The 18,341-nt window shown below is 36.8% G+C and overlaps 1 protein-coding gene across 2 annotated transcripts in view; it reads left to right on the forward strand.

The window, feature by feature from the left end:
* Positions 1-18,341, forward strand: part of ADK (adenosine kinase) — a 302,860-nt gene that overhangs the window by 255,076 nt on the left and 29,443 nt on the right. For both annotated transcript variants that reach the window (XM_062580837.1, XM_062580838.1), the window contains exon 9: positions 5,427-5,541. In XM_062580837.1, the coding sequence (XP_062436821.1) occupies positions 5,427-5,541 (115 nt within the window). The remainder of the gene's footprint in view (positions 1-5,426; positions 5,542-18,341) is intronic.

An 18,341-nucleotide genomic window follows, 5' to 3' on the forward strand; every position in this document is an offset into this window, starting at 1 on the left:
CAGTTTATTCTATCAAATGAATGAATTTCACAGATGCCTCCAAATATAGTATGAAGCATAACAAATTATTGGTACCCTCTGGTAGCTAGACAATAAAAAAGAAAGGAAGTAGTGTATTAAGTCTACCCATTCTATATTTTTATTGCCCCCTTGAGCTAAAGACTTTGAATGTGCCTGGTTTAAATTCAGTTCTAGTGACAAACTGCTTTTGCTGGTGTCTGCTAACTACCATCATATTAACCTTTCCATTAGTGCTTGCTTAGAAATTCTAGCATAGTTCTTTCTGAACATCCTAAATCTGCCACATTTGATTACAGCATATCAGTGAAGTGCACAATGGTTATGATCTTATCTCTTATTACCCCCTTGCTTGGCAACAACTCGCATGTCAAGTTTATTGACAGAGATTTGTAAAATTTGGTGAGTGTCCACAGTCCTGTTTTCCCATTGCAGTGTGAAGGGGAAAAAAATCATCTCACTATTAACAAAGTATCTTAAGAAAAACTTCCATAATTTCAATTAGCCTTTCAATTAAAAAAAAAAAAAAAGAAAAGTTTCCAGAAAGTTTCAAAATCTTGTAAAATTGATTCTTCAATTTCTATTGAGAATAAAAGCTTAAAGGACTAGAGAGTGACCAGAGCAAAAAGCAAGAGAGTATTCTCCATGTAAGTGATTAAAAATTGCTGGAACCTGCATTTGAATATCAGCATAGAAAGATTTTGATTTTTAACATAAATATTTTAGAAAATCGGAAATGTCTTTTAACACAGAAAATCTGTTGTGACTAGCATTTTTAATATCTTCTCCCTTTCTATCCCCCAGTTATATCAGCAGTTTATATTGACTAAATGCATCTTTTAAATATAGATTGAGTTAAGTATATCTGAAACAATTTTCAAAAAAGACATTTGGTCATGTCAAATTCCAGAAAAATATGCCCTTTCTGAAGATACAAATTCTTCTTGTCATAGGCAAGGGAAAATACTTACTTCCATGATGCAAATCTATTTTTTTTCTGGTAAGAGAAATCTTATTCAAAGGAATCTTTGTATTCTGCTTTTTGCTTTACCTTAACAAGAGTTAGTGTTCCATTATACTTTGCTGAAACTCGAGGTATTTTTGTGTAAATCAGTCACAATATTTGAAGACCATTATATCCTTCATTTATCTCCTGACCGACACTTATCTATAATAATCAGAAGCGGAACATTATTTCTGATTCAGTCTCTTTCTAGAGTGCATCAGTGTTTTCATGTTCATGAATTTTGTGTTCTACAACATTTTAAAAATATTATATAAATAATATGACCTCCCTGTGAAGTCTATGCCTCATCCTAATTGTATGCTGCAGTCACGCCAGTAGTACTTAATTGCCACAGTTTTTATCCCAAGGTAGCTGATGGACTTGGTTCCTCTGTGAAGTGTAGAATGATTTGTAGTAAATTGTAACTGGACATTTGGAATATGTTTCGACTAACAGAATAGTCAGTGCAGGTTTGTGGGTTTTTGCATTTATAGGCCGGTAACTTTCTGTTAAATGTATGTAGGAATGAAGAATGCATAATCCTTAAAACTTAAAGGTTCAATTCTGTCTGTAAACCCCTAACAGTGAAATAGAGTGAATGAAATATGTCCTTGAGGGGTTAATAGGAGTTGCCATGCAAAATAATTGGTTTTTTTTAGAGGTAGAGATTTCCTACGTATTTTTTGGGAAACCAAATAGTAGTTTAGCTACTCTGGACCAAATTTAAGTCTTAAAGTTACTGAGTGCACAGTTCCACTGGCTTCAGTGCATTTATGGCTGTTTAGATCAAGGCTATGGTAGTTCCAGCTATTGTGTGTGTATTCAGAGACACACAAGATCGGGAGACTTAGGCTGACCAGCACTGAGAGTTTTAAGTCTATGCATCTTTCTTGCATATACTTTTCCCTAAGCCTGGCATATTAGCTGTACTTTTCCTGCATGCATATGTTCCCCTTGCTTGCTGGAATGAATGCCACATGCAAGGCTTTTCAGGTGCAGACTCAATAGGCAAATCCTGCTTCTGTGAGATTTGTATTACAGCCTACTTAAATGAGATTCAAGTGCATAATTAGATATGTACAAGTATCCTGTGAATTTGAGACAGGTTATAGAAAATTTGGGACCACAAACCAGTCCAGACCTACCATTCAGCCATTTTTGTAGGAACAGGGTTTATAAAAAGGTCTCACTAATTATGCCACTACAATTCAGTACAAAGTAAATAGGAAACATTACTCATTATAGCTATTTGAAAATATTATATATAGAGAGAACAGAAATGAGAGATGACAGCATCTCATGATGTTTAGTTTGCCTGACAATAAAATGAAAGGCACAGTACAGCTGCAGTCCTAACTTGCAAATACTCAAATATTACAAAATACCACAGTTGCACCTTAAAAATATAGCATAATGGTCAAAATACAGCATAATGGTAAGGCGGAGATATACTGTGGAAAAGTTAAGGCTGCAGCTCTTCCACTGTATAAGCACTATTTTGCTCTATTCTTTCCACAAATTTTAGTATAGAAAGTGATTTCGACTAAAAATGGCCAAGTTAATTTTCACAGAAAAGGATGGTTACTTCAGTTACTGTTGAAGTCTGCCCAATCAGTCACAAGTCTTTAAACCTCTGTTTAGAAATTTCCACTTTTGTTAAAAAATGCCTTCTTTCCCCTAACTGCCTTATTACTACTGTTACACATTTATTGTATTTTTAAATCTTCCTGCAAACATGTGTGCACTTTACTTTTTTCTTACTGTCTATTTTATTTCATCCTTTATGGTGATTCTTCACTAACCTTTTCCTCAGGGTCCTCTTTCTTTCCTTTAAGTGCATTCTAGTTCTCAGTTAAGCTGAAGAAATCATCTTGAGCACATCATTTTCTAGCATTATAACTTCCTCATTTTCCTTTTTTAAATCTAAAGTTAATGTAAATACATTACACAAGTATCTTCAGGCTCTTCAGTGTCCTTGCCTGCTCTGCTCACCTGAAAATGTACTTAATAAAGTTACTAATAACCACTTCATACTTAGTAAAATCTAAAGGCCTCTATCCTGTTTTTCTTGATCTCCATGGTGCTTTGTTGTATTTTTGTTTCATGGTTCGCTTATTATCAGGGCTTCAAATACTTTAGAATTTAGGTGAACCTTCAGAAATCTACCCAATATTACCCAGTGGAGGGCTGTAATTCTCCATCTATCCCCTATTCAACAGCTTATGCTGCAAGCTGATCCCCTCTATTCACAAATCTCCTCTTAAAAAGATGCTTCAGAAGAGAGGAGCAGCAATTTTTTTTCTTTTTTCTTTCTTTTTTTTTTTTTTTTTTTTTCCTTCCTCCTCTGGCATCTTTAAGGGACACCTCACCTTTTCAGGATGGGCTGAGATGGCCTTTTTTTCACTCTTCATAGTCCCATAAGAGAGAGGTTTACTCCTTTCTTCTCTGGTGGAAGAAGTTGTCTTCTAAAAGCTTCTACTAACAGTCTGAGTGTGAGAAAGGTAGAAATAGCACAAATGAGAGGATGGTGACTGTATGTGGAAATTAATAAATGTAAGAGAATGTGAAGAAAAGGTAATTAAAGAGACCAATAGATAAGGGGAATATATTTTATATATTTTAGTATTTGAACAAAGTGTACCAACCAATGCGTCCATTGGACTACCAGAGAGTTGAGAGAGAAATTGAAGGGAGGCTGAGGATGTTGCAGAAGAGCTAGATAACTCTCGCTTAAATGGATGTTGATACGTACATAGCCCAGGCATATACTCTATTAATAATAAAGCTCCAAGCGCTGTCAGTGACTTGATGAACAGGAGTACTGAAAAGCAGCAAGTAACCAGGACTGACTGGTATGCAGATTTGAGTTCCTGAGGTGTTAACTGAGCTGCTGATGAAAAATAAGCAATTTCATGTTAAAACCAGGAGCTGCAGTCAGAATTGCACATGCTGTACCTAGGTTTAAAAATAACACTACATGTTGGTTTTGGAAGATAGAAATCAATTTATTAATAATATAAATTAATTGTAACAACTCTGGCAAATGACTTGAAACCACTCTGAACAGCTTTATAAATGAACTCTATTCATTATGTAATTGTGTTAAAAAATGAGTTGGGATTCATAGTGAACAGGACAGTAAATAATGCAGAAGGTGTTGTTATGCTTTCATATATTCAACAATAGGCCCTCACCCAGTCTGCTCCGTTCCATTACAGTTGCTTGCATGTAGCAGCAAACTGGAAAGAACATTATAATGTAGTTTAGCAAGGATATGAATAAAATGAGGCGCAGTAAGTAGCACAGAGAAAAGTCATAGTCTTTCTTACTTTTCCTACTGTTAAAAGAAAAGAAAAAACATATAAATGATGGAAACAAATACTACAGTTAATTTCTGGAACTCACTGATGAGATAAATTTGAGAACAAAAGCTTACCACATAGCCTTGTAAAAGGATTTGATGCTTATAGGGATAACAAGAACAACTGTAATTACATTAGATTAAAAAATGAATAAATAAGAAATTCAATCCTTGTGTTTCAAATCATAGGGCAACTAAAATAAGAGAATAATAAGGATAATATTCTAATGACTGATTATGCTGGTTTTGGATGTCTTGCATCTAAATAAACCATCTTACACTGGCTGCTATCAAAGGCATTGGATGGATGAGAGGTTTAATTAAGTATGCCCATTTCTCTGTTCCTGTCTACATACAGGTGTACAGAAGTCCCTTTAAAGCAATGATTCCTGAAATTTTTGCAGCTTAGCCTTACTTCAGACCAACGGTCCCACTGGATATAGCTTTCACCCCATCCTTCCCTTCGTCTTAATTGTGCAAACAGAGAGCTGGCAAGCAAAGAGTGTCTTCACTCGGGGGCACCACGCCGCCTTCTCAGGTGCTGCCACTTGGCAGCACACAGTGAGCTTCCTTGTTGAGATCCACTGCTGTAAGGAAGTTAGAGAAACAGCATTTCTAATCCCGCTGAAATTAGAGGGGTTATACTGCTATAAAACCTGCCTAATTCGGATGAAAATCCAGCTCAGTGTTCTTCTAAAGTATTCTTGTACTAATTTTATTTTTAATTTTATGATACAGGTAAGGTTAGAATCCAGTCAGCAGCAAAGAAACCCCCTAATTGCTCATTAGGAAATGCTCTGTAATTCCTTTGTTAAGGCTTGCAGTTTTGCAGCAATTGGAATAGCTGAACTATCATTTTCAAGATTAAAAACAATGGGCTCATAGTGCTACATAAACCTTTAGGAGATCTTCCTCTACTGACAATAAATTCTATTTTACACCTAGCCGTAAGAAGATAAATCTTTGATCTGCTAATAAACTTCTAATCTTTCACTGCTCCGGTATGCCAGTTACAAGGATTTTCTTTCTCTCTATTAATAGACTGACGACATTAAAGAGATAGCCCGGAAGACACAAGCCCTGCCAAAGGTTAACCCTAAAAGGCAACGAATTGTAGTCTTTACCCAGGGGAAAGATGACACTATAATGGCTACAGGTATATTTTTCAAATCTCTGTTGTCGCTCGCAGTAAATATTCTAGTTCATCAATTACAAGTTGTGGTTTTACAAATTATGCTGTTAAATGGTAGTCAGAGAGCATTTGCCTTCTGATGTTAGTCAGTGTTTCTCATCTCTGTTCTGCTTTTAACTGCTTTAAGATTCTGAATTTGAGAAGTTAATATTTCACAGGAATGCCTGAGAATTTAGTTCTAGACATCTTAAGTTCTTTTTTTATAACATAGGTCAAAAATATTGATCCAGTTGGTTTTACTCAGATTTTTATGACTTGAGATTTTATCTGTGTAGCCATCTTTGCTGCAAACAAGAACACACTATGCCTGCTGAGAGCAGCTGTGCAACGGTATAGTACATTTAAACATTTGTGAAAAGGAGGAAGTGAAATCCAGCACTAAGTGAATTTCCAGACTTTTTTTTGCTTTGAGCAGAAATCTCACTTCTAGCTTTTCTCAGCTGTCTGCTCTTCTGTTCTCAAAGGAATACGTGGGAAAAAGGTGTTCTAGCAGGGATACAAGTAGTTTGTGCTGTCTATAAATTGATGATGTATGACACACAGGTTTAAGCATTATAAACATGACTGCCTACCTTTTGACAGTCTCTTTAATTTTGTCCACCTATGCTTCTAGACTAAATAAAGCTATTGAAAACATGTGCTGTGGCAAGCCATTTTAGTCATTCATTCCTGCACAAGGTAAGTTATTACCCAGGGTTGAATTCCTCCTTTGGAAATCAAGTCAAGTTGAGGAAGCTTTGCACCTGAGGGACCAGTGCCTACTCATATGATATTTGCCTCAAATTCAGAATTTGCTTCAGACTGTGGCTGCAGGGCTAGGCACTAAGTAGGTATGTCACTGCTTTAAAGATCATTCTTAGCAGCAGTTTGAATGATTTCTCCAGTAGTTTGCTTCTTCCTGTATTTTGTTAGCTACAAACTGGTTTAGAGGAAAAGAAAGCAATCACTGAGAGTTGTGTATGTGTATCTCACTGAATAATGATGACAGCGTTGCTTCCAGAAAGTTACTGCATTATGTGAATGGCCCATATGGAGGCACTCCACTTGAGTATTGTACAGTTGGCTGAAAAATAGCAGTATAAAAATGTTTTTATACATGAGCTAGTAATAATGGTAGTAAACCTAAATCTTGTATGTAACCCTCCTGTGCTCTTATTTAATTTTCACTGTGTACTTATTTTATTCTTCAAACTGGAGTTGTTAACAAATCCATTAATCCTTTCTTTGATATTTTAACAACTGGGAGCTTATTTGTGGACTGACACTTGCTAATCTTAGCAGTTTGTTCACTATGAAATGAACTTAAATTAGAGAATGCACTTTATATGCATGATAAATGCAAGATGGATAGAGAGTGTATGCAATGGTGTCAGCTACAAAAGCAAACATGATAAATGTTAAGGCAATTTTGAGCTGTGGGATAAGCTATTCAGTGCACAAGCATAGCTGAATCTCTTTGCTATGTTGTTATTCATGGCAGCCAAATAAATGTCAATAATAAAAGAGAATTAAAGATTTTCATTTCCCAGAGGCAGTCCTCTAATACAGCTTGATCTTTCATTTCATTTGTAATTCGTTCTCATGTCAGGATGCAATCATTCGCCAGGCTCTGTGTGTCATGTTAAGTCATTTAATAATGATTAAGAACATAAAAATGCTTGGCCTGTGGGGCAATTCTCAAAAGAGATACCAATTTGTTATTGTTTTCCCTCTTTTTCTTTCCTTCATGTGGACCATCTTTTTCCCACCTCCTCACATTAAAATAATAGAGAAGGAAAATGTGTCCCTTAATTTAGCATATGATGATATCACAGAATGGCATAGAGCACTGTTAACACACTTATTTCAACACTAATTAGGGCTGGTTTTGCTTTAAAACCTGCAGTGCAAAGTGTAAAATGTTTGGAAGAATTGCTGCATTTAAGAGTAGTTACCAGTAAAAGGTCCATTTCCTTTTTCTGATGCACAGGAGACAACTAACTTTTTGAAAAAGCAGGCTGTATATAGTTGATTGTACTATCTTTCTGAGGAGACAATGTATTCTCAAAGACTTTGTGCCTAGGTTAAACCAGGTTTTGCAAAGTAGTAATCAGCTATGGTTTCAGACATGACTGTAGAAAACCTTGCTTTATGTTTTGTCCAGGTTAATAATAATAATAGGGCCGTGGTTCCAGGATGTTTATTAGTTGAGTCACGTTTCTGTCAGTAGTCAGGAGATGTTTCTGTCAACCTCAGGAGGTCAGTATCCATGCAAATGACTGTACTATTTCTTTCTTTTCTTCTACTGTTGCCATTAACCATCTTTTATCAACTGTTGGGCAGATTACGTATTCCAACGGTCTCAATTTATGTCCTCTCTAAGAGTATAGGATGGAGCTAGAGCTAAAGCGTGTGAGAGCAGCAGACACCAATAAGATGAATTTGGCCTTTGTATTTTCTCTACTTTCTTTTCTCCTTCTCTTCTCCATTTTCCAAATGGAAAGCTCTCTGCTGTCCAGCAGCAATGTGAAGTCTAGCATTTACAGTGGGCCAGAGGAATGGAAGTGAAAGCCTTGGACTGGATGGTGCTCTGGGAAGAGACACAGCAGCTGCCCCTTGTTTTTTTTCCCCTTGCCCATCCATGGCAGGGTGTGACAGACACTGCTGTGGCTGTAACTACATTCCCAACAGAGCTTCCCTTCCACTGCTGAACAAAGCTTCACTTGCTGTCTGGGACAAGGCGGCCGCCAGCTTTACGGAGAGGGCTGGGTTATGAGCGGGAGAGCGCACCCCTTCCATGAGTTGTGTGTAGGTTGAGTAGGGGATTAGGGAGTGGAAGTAATGAGGGGATGCATTTTGATACAGCTCTCGCTGAAAGGGCAGGAGATAACACTGGATAAAGGGGGTTGTTGTAGGTTGCCAGCTCATCCATGAAGGGGCACAGAGTTTTATGTGCTGGAAATTAGATGTGGAACTTCTTTTCTCTTGTGGGATGGAGAGAAGGCCAAATGCTGCAAATCATTGCAGTGGAGAGGACTGTGGAGACAGCTGTTGATTCTTCAAGGTTCAGAGAGTAGAAGATATTCAAGGAGTGGAGGAGGATGAGGCAGAAACGCCCAGGTGATTTTCTAAAAAGGAGACTGACCAGAAAGTTTAGGCTGTAGCTGTGATAGATGAGTGAGAGCGCTTAGACTGGGATAGCTGGAAAGGCTACTGCCTCCAGCCATTTGTCCCAGCCTTACTGCTAAGACATTTAATCAGCTCCTGAGTGCTGCAGTTTACCTGGTATTGTTTTAATGCCCACCAAAAGCGCTGATAGCTCACCTCAGCCAAACTGTGAAGTGTAGCCACTGAGGCCCTGGCCGACAAGCGACTTAGAGGTCCACGCCACTGAAGCAGATCAAAAAAACAGTGAGGAACAATGATTGTATTGGTCATTCCATTTCTGTTTGCCAGTCCAGGGCCTTAGTCTGTTTGAATTATTTGGGTTTTCAGAGGAAAAATTTCCATCACTTTATTATAAAGCACGTTGGGTCTTTCTACTGTCTGTTCATATCTCCTCCATCACAGAGCTCCAGCCCCAAGGTCCCTTTCCTCTCCCTTTCCTTCCTGTTTTCTGTCAGTAGGAATAATTGCAAGGAAAGGCAAGCTCAAATTTGAGCTGAGTGTGCTCAGCATGTTTTATAGGGAGGAAAGGACACTTTAGGATTGGCACACAGGAGCTGTGGCAGATGAAATGTTGACTAAATTAGCTGTCAGCTTCTAATAAGACTCTATGGAGCATGTGCAAATGATCATTTTCTCAAGTTTCTCTGTTTACATCTTTTGGGTGCATTTTTTTCTGATGCTCAATTTTATCTTTTACTGAAGAAGGCAGTGGATCTTCTCAGTGTCCGTGACAAAAAAATTATACTTTTCTGTAACGTCAGTTCCCTAAATGACTGAATTAATTTTGATAAAACTCTCTTTAAAACAGATAACGTGATAAAGACATTTGTGATGAAAACTTTCAGTACAGATGTTTATGGGGTTTGAGAAGGCTACTAATACCTGAAGATAAGGTCTATGGACTTGCTTACACGGAAGAGTTTATATGAGGACCAGTAGTGAATTAACTTCCTGTACGAACACTCTTTGGCCATGCTGAGAACTATTTGACTACCAGTATTCTGGTTCCACAACCACAACCGTGTTTTATGATCATCTCTCTCCTCCCAGTCTTTACAGGATGAGATTCTGTATTTGACTGTGGGTTCCTAAGCTGGTACGATACATTTGTTTCATGTTTCAACACTTTTTTCAGTAAACATAAAAAATACTTGTGGCTTTTCTGTGGTTTTTTTGTTCTTTTTTTTTTTTTTTTTAATGAATACTTGCAATCTTCTTATTTCAGCAGCTGAGTCTCTTAAGAAACTCACCAAAAATCGCAAGCTCTGGCAACACTGTTGCCAGATATGACCAGATATGTCATATCTCTGTGCGTACTGTAACATCAGGAGCAAATGCTGTGAAGTATATCCCTTTTACAGAGTTGCTCATAACATTTTTAAACAAATTACTTTTAGTCAGATAGATTTTATGACTGCTTTTGGCCCAAAGGGAAATCGTTGGAAAGTCTGAGCAAAATCAGTTCAGCAATGGAAAAACATACTTTTATATTGAAATATTTGCATAATTCAAAAACAGCTGAAGCTACAAACTTTAAACTTGGCTTGTTTTATGGCTTTAATAGAGGAAAGAAAAACAATCCAAATTTAAAGAAAATCACTTCAGTATTTTTCAAGTTATGAATGATGAAATCTGGCATGTTCGGGTATGAACATAGAATTTTCCATTCTTTTTTCCCCAATGTTTGCAAGACCACCTTTGTTAAGAGCACATTTGTAATAAGCTCATTTGTTAGAATGTGGCAATAAAGAATGAATTTATTATGCATTCAAGCATTGAGACCACCTTAGCTAGGGCTTACTGTTTTAATGATACCACTTGTATCTTCTTCAGTTTTTGGGATATATTGAGAATATTTCAGAAAATGTATTAGCACTGCCAATGGATGTGGTACAATGAGAAAGATTCCACTTAAAAAAAAAAAAATTCTCAGTGCACCTACCACATAGTAAATAATGAAATAGTTTTGCAACTTTCTTCTTGTTATTACTCCTTGTTATTTAATCTGTTTAATAAATTAAACAGGATGTGCAAATAGCCAAATTAATATGTGGGTAATAAAACTTGCAACATTTCCAAATTTTAGGGCCTACCAGCCTACACAGATTTTATTGTTGGAGTAGTAGTAGGCATTGGCCTCTACCTGTTCTCTGAAACAGGATACTGAGCTAAACAGATGTTAGTGTAACCAAGCATAGCCGTTCTTAAGGCAATATATGCAGGTGTGTTCATAAATTATAAGTTTATGTTTGTGTTTGGATAGGACCAAACCATGATAAAATAACAACAAAGGTATGGATAGCATGCTTTTTGTGAATGATGAAACTTTTTTTACTTTGTAAAGGTGTTAGACCTTAAATATTTTAGGAGAGTTTTTAAACTGATTGTTTTAGGAGGCTTCTCAAAATTTTGGAAGCTAGAGATCTTAAGAACCATTTTTAAATCAGAATGATATGATGCTGTATTCTTTTGCTGGGAATCAAAAGAAGTGATGTTCAAGCATACTCTAAATAGAGGTCAGTAGGTTTTCTTTGTCAGATTGTGCTGCAATCATAGACCAGAATGTTACCTTGTTAGCTTACTTATTAAAAAAAATAGAAGTATTTATTACTATTGACATTGCTGACATTTTATGGCCTGTTTGTAGCTCCTCTTCATACAAGTTACTAAATATTTTGTATTCTCCTATAAAAAGCAGGAAAGGTGTTACTCTTTTCCATAGTTCTGGTAGCTTACACACTCAAACTATCAGTCAGGAAAATCTTGACTAATTCTTTAATCAGGCAATGATAAATGTGTTTACACAAACAAAAGTTGTGTCTTGGACCCGAGGAAACAGTAGTTTAGGTTACATTACAATGTGTTCTTTTTTTCACAGGATTGCACACTTTCACACTTTTGCATGCTCTCATATTCACAAATGTAAAGAGAAGTTTAAAGATTTAGCGTCTAATGTAACAAAATAAAAATGTTCTAGGAAAACATGATTTTGATTTAGAAAAAAGAAATTTCAGTCAGGTAATAGCCAATTATGAAGAGATTAAAATATATAAAAATGACCCAGAAAGCCCGATAGAATTATTTTTCTTTTAGCTGTTATAGAATATTTGTCATTTAGGAAACCACAGAACCTAAATTAATACTGAAAGCTTATTGATAGGGACTAATGAATAGCAAAACTAGTAACACCTTTTTGTAACTGAGACTGTTCACGATTTCATGCTGTGTGGGAGAGAGAGTCTGAAAATTTCACTAGACAGCTGAAACACATCATTAAAACTTAAGTTCCTGGATACTGGTATCTTAGCTAAACTTAAAAGGGTGTCTTAAAAGACTTCTAAGAAGCATAACTGTTAATACTGAACTCTGTAACTTGTGTAGCAGGAATCATATGCTATCGGCAATTCAGTGTAGAATGAAAGGGTGGGAGGGGACTGAGGCAGACCAAAAGTCTATCTAACCTATCTCCAGCACTGTACAGTAGTGGGTGTTAATAAAAGAGGATAAAAACAGAACAAATTTATAGTGATACTTCCATGTTACACTCTCCTAGCTTCCTAGCAATCCATAGCTTGGGAATTGCTGAGCTAGAGATGTTGTCTTTGTGCTGAGTAGTCTGAAACAGGATTTTTCCATCCATAATGCCTTGTAATAATGAGTTCCACAGATTCAGTGTTGTGTGAAGTACCTCCCTGTATTTGTTTGGAGTCGGCCACTTAAGAGTGTTATTAGGTATCTCCTGCTTCTCATATGGCAACAGTCGGTCAGTGCACGTTCCTTATGCAACGTCTTGTTGCTTGTGATTTTGCAGAGCTCTCACTTACCTCTTCTTCAGTAGTCTTTTTTGCAGGCTGTCTTCCCATCGTGTTCAGTTATTCCTTGTTCCATAATTCTGACAACCTTGCTACCCCTCACTACGCCTCTTTTTGGTTCTGCTATATGCTTTGTGAAATGGGGGGCTAGAATTGCATGTAGTGTTCAAGGTGTGAGTGCCTCAGAAGTTTACGAAGTAGTTTAGTTTTATTTGCTTCCATGTTCTTTATTCCTGGACTAATAATTCCGAACAATTTGATTGCTCTTTTTGGCTGCCTTTGATGATTGATCAACATTTTCATAGAATTGTCTGTTGTAACTTAATTCTCTCTCTTTATGGTGTGGTAATAGGTAGTTCAGAGTCTATCGCTGTGTATTGAAAGCTAGAACTGTTTTTCCCATGTGCGCCACTTTTACATTGATTGACACAGAATTTTATAGCCTAAGCACTCAGTTGTGTGGGAATCTTTTGTACACAGTTTTGGGGTTTGCTATCCCAAATGAGCCTAACTGTATCACAGGAAGATGGCACACAGTACACTGAAGAGCTCCTCTCAGAAACAGCATGTATAGCCTGCACGTGCTGTCTGTAACAGGCAGACACAATTAATGTCAAGACTGGACTTTGGCAGGAGGTTTGGATAAGGCCATATCTTGAACCATTTGAGGCCTGTCTTCATCAAGACTCTGGAAAGCAAAGTTGAATCAACTTAGAGTAAGATGCTGATTTAGGTGCCTTCAAATCCAATTGGATACTGTCATTCAGGAAAAAGTGGCCTTAGTACACTGTAGCTTAATTCTCTTTTGAGAAATAAGTCTTCCCTACAGTGAGTATTATTCCTTGATGAGAGCCTCCACATAGAATTAATTTGTCATAAATTTCTCATGTCCCCTGTACGCATGGCTTTAATACTTAAGAAATCATATTCACAGGAGACCTGCTGAGTTTTGAGGTGGTTTGTGTAGAAAAAATTACATCAGCACAATTTAATTTTGTTTGCTCCAACCAAGAAGCAACAGAACTACCTACCAGGACTCCTGAGAAGAAAGACTTATAGGAATTAAGCCTTGTACATGTCAAGGCAGGCCCTTCTGTTCTGGGGTAATCATGGGAGAAAGAGAAGTCACCTTATTCAGTCTGTAGATGCTTAATCCTCAGAGCATGAGGTAACTTGGTTCCATGACAGTTTTAAATTGATAGAAGTCACAGACCCATCCCAGGATACACATTTCCCCCCTCCCCCCAACTTTTCCATCGCACTGCCAGCTCTTCTCAGCCCCCATGGTGATGGTGAACCAGTTCAGCAGTCTGCAGTAACTGGCAGAAATCTCTTTTGGTAAGGAACTGGGCTTCATGAACCTGCTTATTGCAGGGTCCAGATGAGTGCTAGTGCCAGCGTCAGAGCACTGAGTGCATGGTAGAAGAAGGATAAAAGCGGGCAAGGATGAGACCATAGCATTTGCAAACTGTAGCAGGTTTAATTGTTATGGAGCCTCAGACTGAGACATGTTTTATTTTGAATGTCAATCTAGCAACAAAGTCTCTCTTTCTAAAGTTGGAAAGAAGGTCGCTCCAGGATGAGTTGGTAATATTGTAGAATTATGTCTGCAAAGCAAAGAGCTAAGAGTAAGGGACAGAGCCAAGAATATATTATCTGAAGGGGAATGATCTCTCTGACATCTCATGTTCTAAAGACTAGCAGTTTTACTATGGAGCTATACTAAAAGAAAGGTGAGATTGCAAAATCACTCTGTACTGGAACTAATGACAGCCTTGCAACTTTAATTTGTGCTTTTTGCATGTACATATAATTGATGTCACTTTGTCAAGGTTATCCCTTATTTTCTGAAAACGACACCTACCTCTCTCAATGCACACCAAAGATAAAATTCTGGTGACTTCTAGTTTTTCTGCCACTGTTTTTGAAACTACCTTGCTCTTTTAGCCTGAATGTATTTTTCTGACTTTTTAAACTGAAAAAAATCTAAACTACAGTATTGTATTTCATGTAAAATAATTATCTGATAAACTTTTCATTAAATGAATTCTTTAAGTTTCAAATTCAGTGTTATCCTTTTTCATACACATATTCTGTGTTACTGCAATATTAAGTATTGGATACAACCCATTTCTCCTTAAAGACATACAGTTTAGTAAACTAAAACCTGAAACACATGATTTAAAGGGTTACAGTGAACAGACTTCTCACCTCCCAACACTTGAGTTCAAACCATGCTAATAGGGTATATATTTTATGACAATAATCAGATGGTAATTTTTTTTATCGTATGTTCAGCTACCAATAATTTTAAAGAAATATATTTTCTCTTTAATTTGGTGTGATTATTTTTGGGAAGGATTTAAATGTATGACTTGTTCAGCAGATTTCATAAGAGATCAATAATAGGTTGGCTTAACTTTTTTTTTTTTTTCCTGTGGAGATGTGGGAAGATCAATGTCTATAGCGCCCTAGGTCATGATCAATACTTTTAATAAAACTTCCTTTTTTTTTTTTTTTTTTGGTACCTTTGTACCTTTGTACAGTTTTGCTTTTATTAATGAGCTTTTCGTTTAGTTTCAGACCATTAATGGTTTTTGGATAATGTCATACTGCTCAAGGTCAAAGCCAGTTTGAACTTATAACTCTAGTTATCAGTGATTAAATCTACTGAATGGGCTTAAATGTGTTAGAAAACATTAGAGTCTGTACACAGTGTGAAGAACTACTTTTTAGAGATGTGAAGTTAAAACAAAAACTCAACCTTTGGGGAGGATAAAACATTAAAGCTTTTCTGTTCTTTTCCTTGTTAAACAAATAATGATTGTCTTATTTATGGATCTCATATTGGTGGTAACATGCCAAGTAACTACTGTGGCCTTGACTGTTCTTCAATTAAAGATACTAAATGCTCCATTATAGAGTCCTATAACATTATATTGCCCATTTTGCAAGACCAATTTGAAATAAGATAACATCTTTTGTTTGTTGCTGAAATTCTGGATGGAAGGCTAGCGACTTACCAAAGTGCGTGCTGTCAGCTGGAGTGCTTGCAGAGAATAGGAAATTGTTGTCTCAGGGGTTCAGCCAAATGTTTTTTTTAAATCAGTGGAAGGATCTCATTAACTTCATTGGATATTGATTATGGCCATGGAGAACTTAAACCATTCATGAATATTAATGGTTCCTGCTGATTCATTTGTCTTTGCGTGTGTTGCACCTTGTCTGTAATCTCTGATTCACTTTTCATAGTCTACCTAGAGGTTATGTAAAAAGGGAACTGTATACTGAAAGTTTTGATAACACATTTTACCTTAAAGTATCTTCTCTGTAGTCTCTTACAAATGAGGTGCATAAAGATCTGGACCTTTGACCACTGGCACCTAGGCAGAATATCTTATGTGAAAGATCATTTTTTCCATTATTTTGGCAGTTTTAGCCTTGTTATGTTAGATGGCAGTTCACTTCGTAACAAATCATCACAGAGGAGTCTGAACAGCAGAATGTCTACTCAGAGGGTGCCCTACAGACTCCAGTAGTCTATCATCTTTAATTTAGAGATTTTATTTCCCATCTTGTGATTACAGTTGAATGAACATTTTAGAAAAGTTTAAATTGTAGCTATCTGTGTCATGCTTTTGCTGTAAATGATGGAACTTATGTTTTCAGGCTCTAATCTTCACCAGCTCAAACAGTCGCTGTAAAATAGTCATACACAACAGAAAGAAGGTAAAATGTGGGTATGTGTGGTGAGCCTAGTAGAAAATTAACTGCAGGAACAAACCCCTTGATTAGAAGTTTTGCTGCTATAGCGTCCAGTCTCAGACAATAGAATTTCTGGGAAAAAGGTGACTGAATGGAAAAATCTTTAATTCTAGGAAGGATGGAGTGGATATTTTGGCTAGTGGAAAAATGGACAAAGGGGTGGTTTAAATGGGTCCTCATTCATGTAACTTTAGTGATTTAGGAAATATTTTCGGTACGAGAACTAAACACTTAGGTCTAACACTGGAATAAGAAAAGGCCAAATGGAGTTCTCAAAAATTGCTAATTGCCTAATAGTGGAATTGTGAGGTTTTGTGATCAGTTTGGTTCAGTGCTTTCCACAGTAGGTTTTATAGGTAAAGTAAGATGGGAATGATTTAGATTCCACATATAAAAAACTGGCTGTGCACATGTTATTCATATACCAAAGGCCTGACCGTGACACACCTGAACATAATAGAGATTATGAAGTGGCAGTTTGGATATAGACCTCTGGATACCACAAGTGAAGTTTATGTAGTTGATCCTATTTGAACTGAAGTAGGCGCCAACTTAGCTTTGCAATAGTTTTCATTGTTGTGAATAATAAAGTCAGTAAAATAAGCAGATCTGACTTAAAGTATGTACAGACAGCAGATTTAGTGAATACAGTAAGCATGAACTGTTTTTATATTGTTAGGTTTTGACTGTATCTGCAACGTGACACAATAGTAATGTTTGTTTAAAAAGAATACTTGCGGTCATTGGAAAGGAGGTTTAAAGTTTGGAGGGCTACTTATGCTGATTTTGTTTGCTGAGCTTTGCTCCTTGTGTTCCCCACCACCTGTTACGCTCCCTTCCAATTACTCTGCTGGCCCTAGTGATTAGCAGTCAAAACTACATCAGAGAGGAGTCTAGGGAACCAAATATTTATACCCCTCGCAATCTGACACTGTGATATTGTACTGTGAACCTGAAAAGGTGCCAGGCCATGCATTGTGGCTAATAGCCGTTGATCACAAACGAAACTGCAGAACTCTGTTCCAAATTGTTGGCTTTATAAATTTGATAATGAGCACATTTCCTGATAGGACATAAAAGTGCAATAAGCTATGCATGCTCTCTCTTTCCTCCCCACCTGTCCAACAGCAGAATGCTGTTTGTACAGTATATTGTTGTCACTGACAACTGAATAAGAATTTTTAGGAGCAGTTGGCTATCAAATGATGGCAAATTTAAAGGTTATGCAAATTGTGCCAGTACAGCCCAGCTTGTTTCAGACCTCGTTTCTCTATTATCATATCAATTGAGTCAGCTCATAGTAGACAAAGCAAGGTTATGGGAACCACCTAGAGCATCATGCACCATTAAACATCAATGCAGCATACATGAACATCTGCAACAACGATCTTATTAACAGAGGATATAACGGAAGGCAATAAACAGCTTTCTTAGTCACTTAATTGTAAAAAATTTAATAACCTAATACTTGCATTATTTAACAACAGCAAGTTGGTCAAAAATTATGCATTGTGGTGAATTAGATTACAATACGTACTGCACACGGTAAATTACTACACAAATATGAACTTCCATCTGTGTGCAGTTAAATGCTGTAGTTAGTAGAGTGCTAATAATGCAATTTTCTTTTAATCTCTAGTGCATCATGGGATATAAGTAAGTATCTGCCTCTTGTACTGACATTTTTATAACTGGCACCTGAAGATCATTTCTGGACTTCCTGCCTATGTAGGCAGTTAAACATTTCAAAAATCGAGTGACAGTTATTGTGTAAGGCAGAACAGAGAAGCCATAAACTGGTCTTTGTGTGTGCAACCAAAACAGATGTTCAGAGAAACAAAGCAAAACATTTTAGGTACACCTATTGGAAGCGTATTTATTGTGTGTCGCCTTCTGGGTTAGATGCTGCCCTGATCTAGATGATGAGAGCATGTAAAGCTGTGATATGAAAATGCTTTGGGAAATGAGTGCAGAAATTAAAATACATTAGAAATTGGAAGATAAAGAGAAATGAAGTTTGTTTCTTCAAGACCAGACAAA

Source organism: Rhea pennata, chromosome 7 (assembly GCF_028389875.1).
Source record: "Rhea pennata isolate bPtePen1 chromosome 7, bPtePen1.pri, whole genome shotgun sequence".
Taxonomy (NCBI): domain Eukaryota; kingdom Metazoa; phylum Chordata; class Aves; order Rheiformes; family Rheidae; genus Rhea; species Rhea pennata.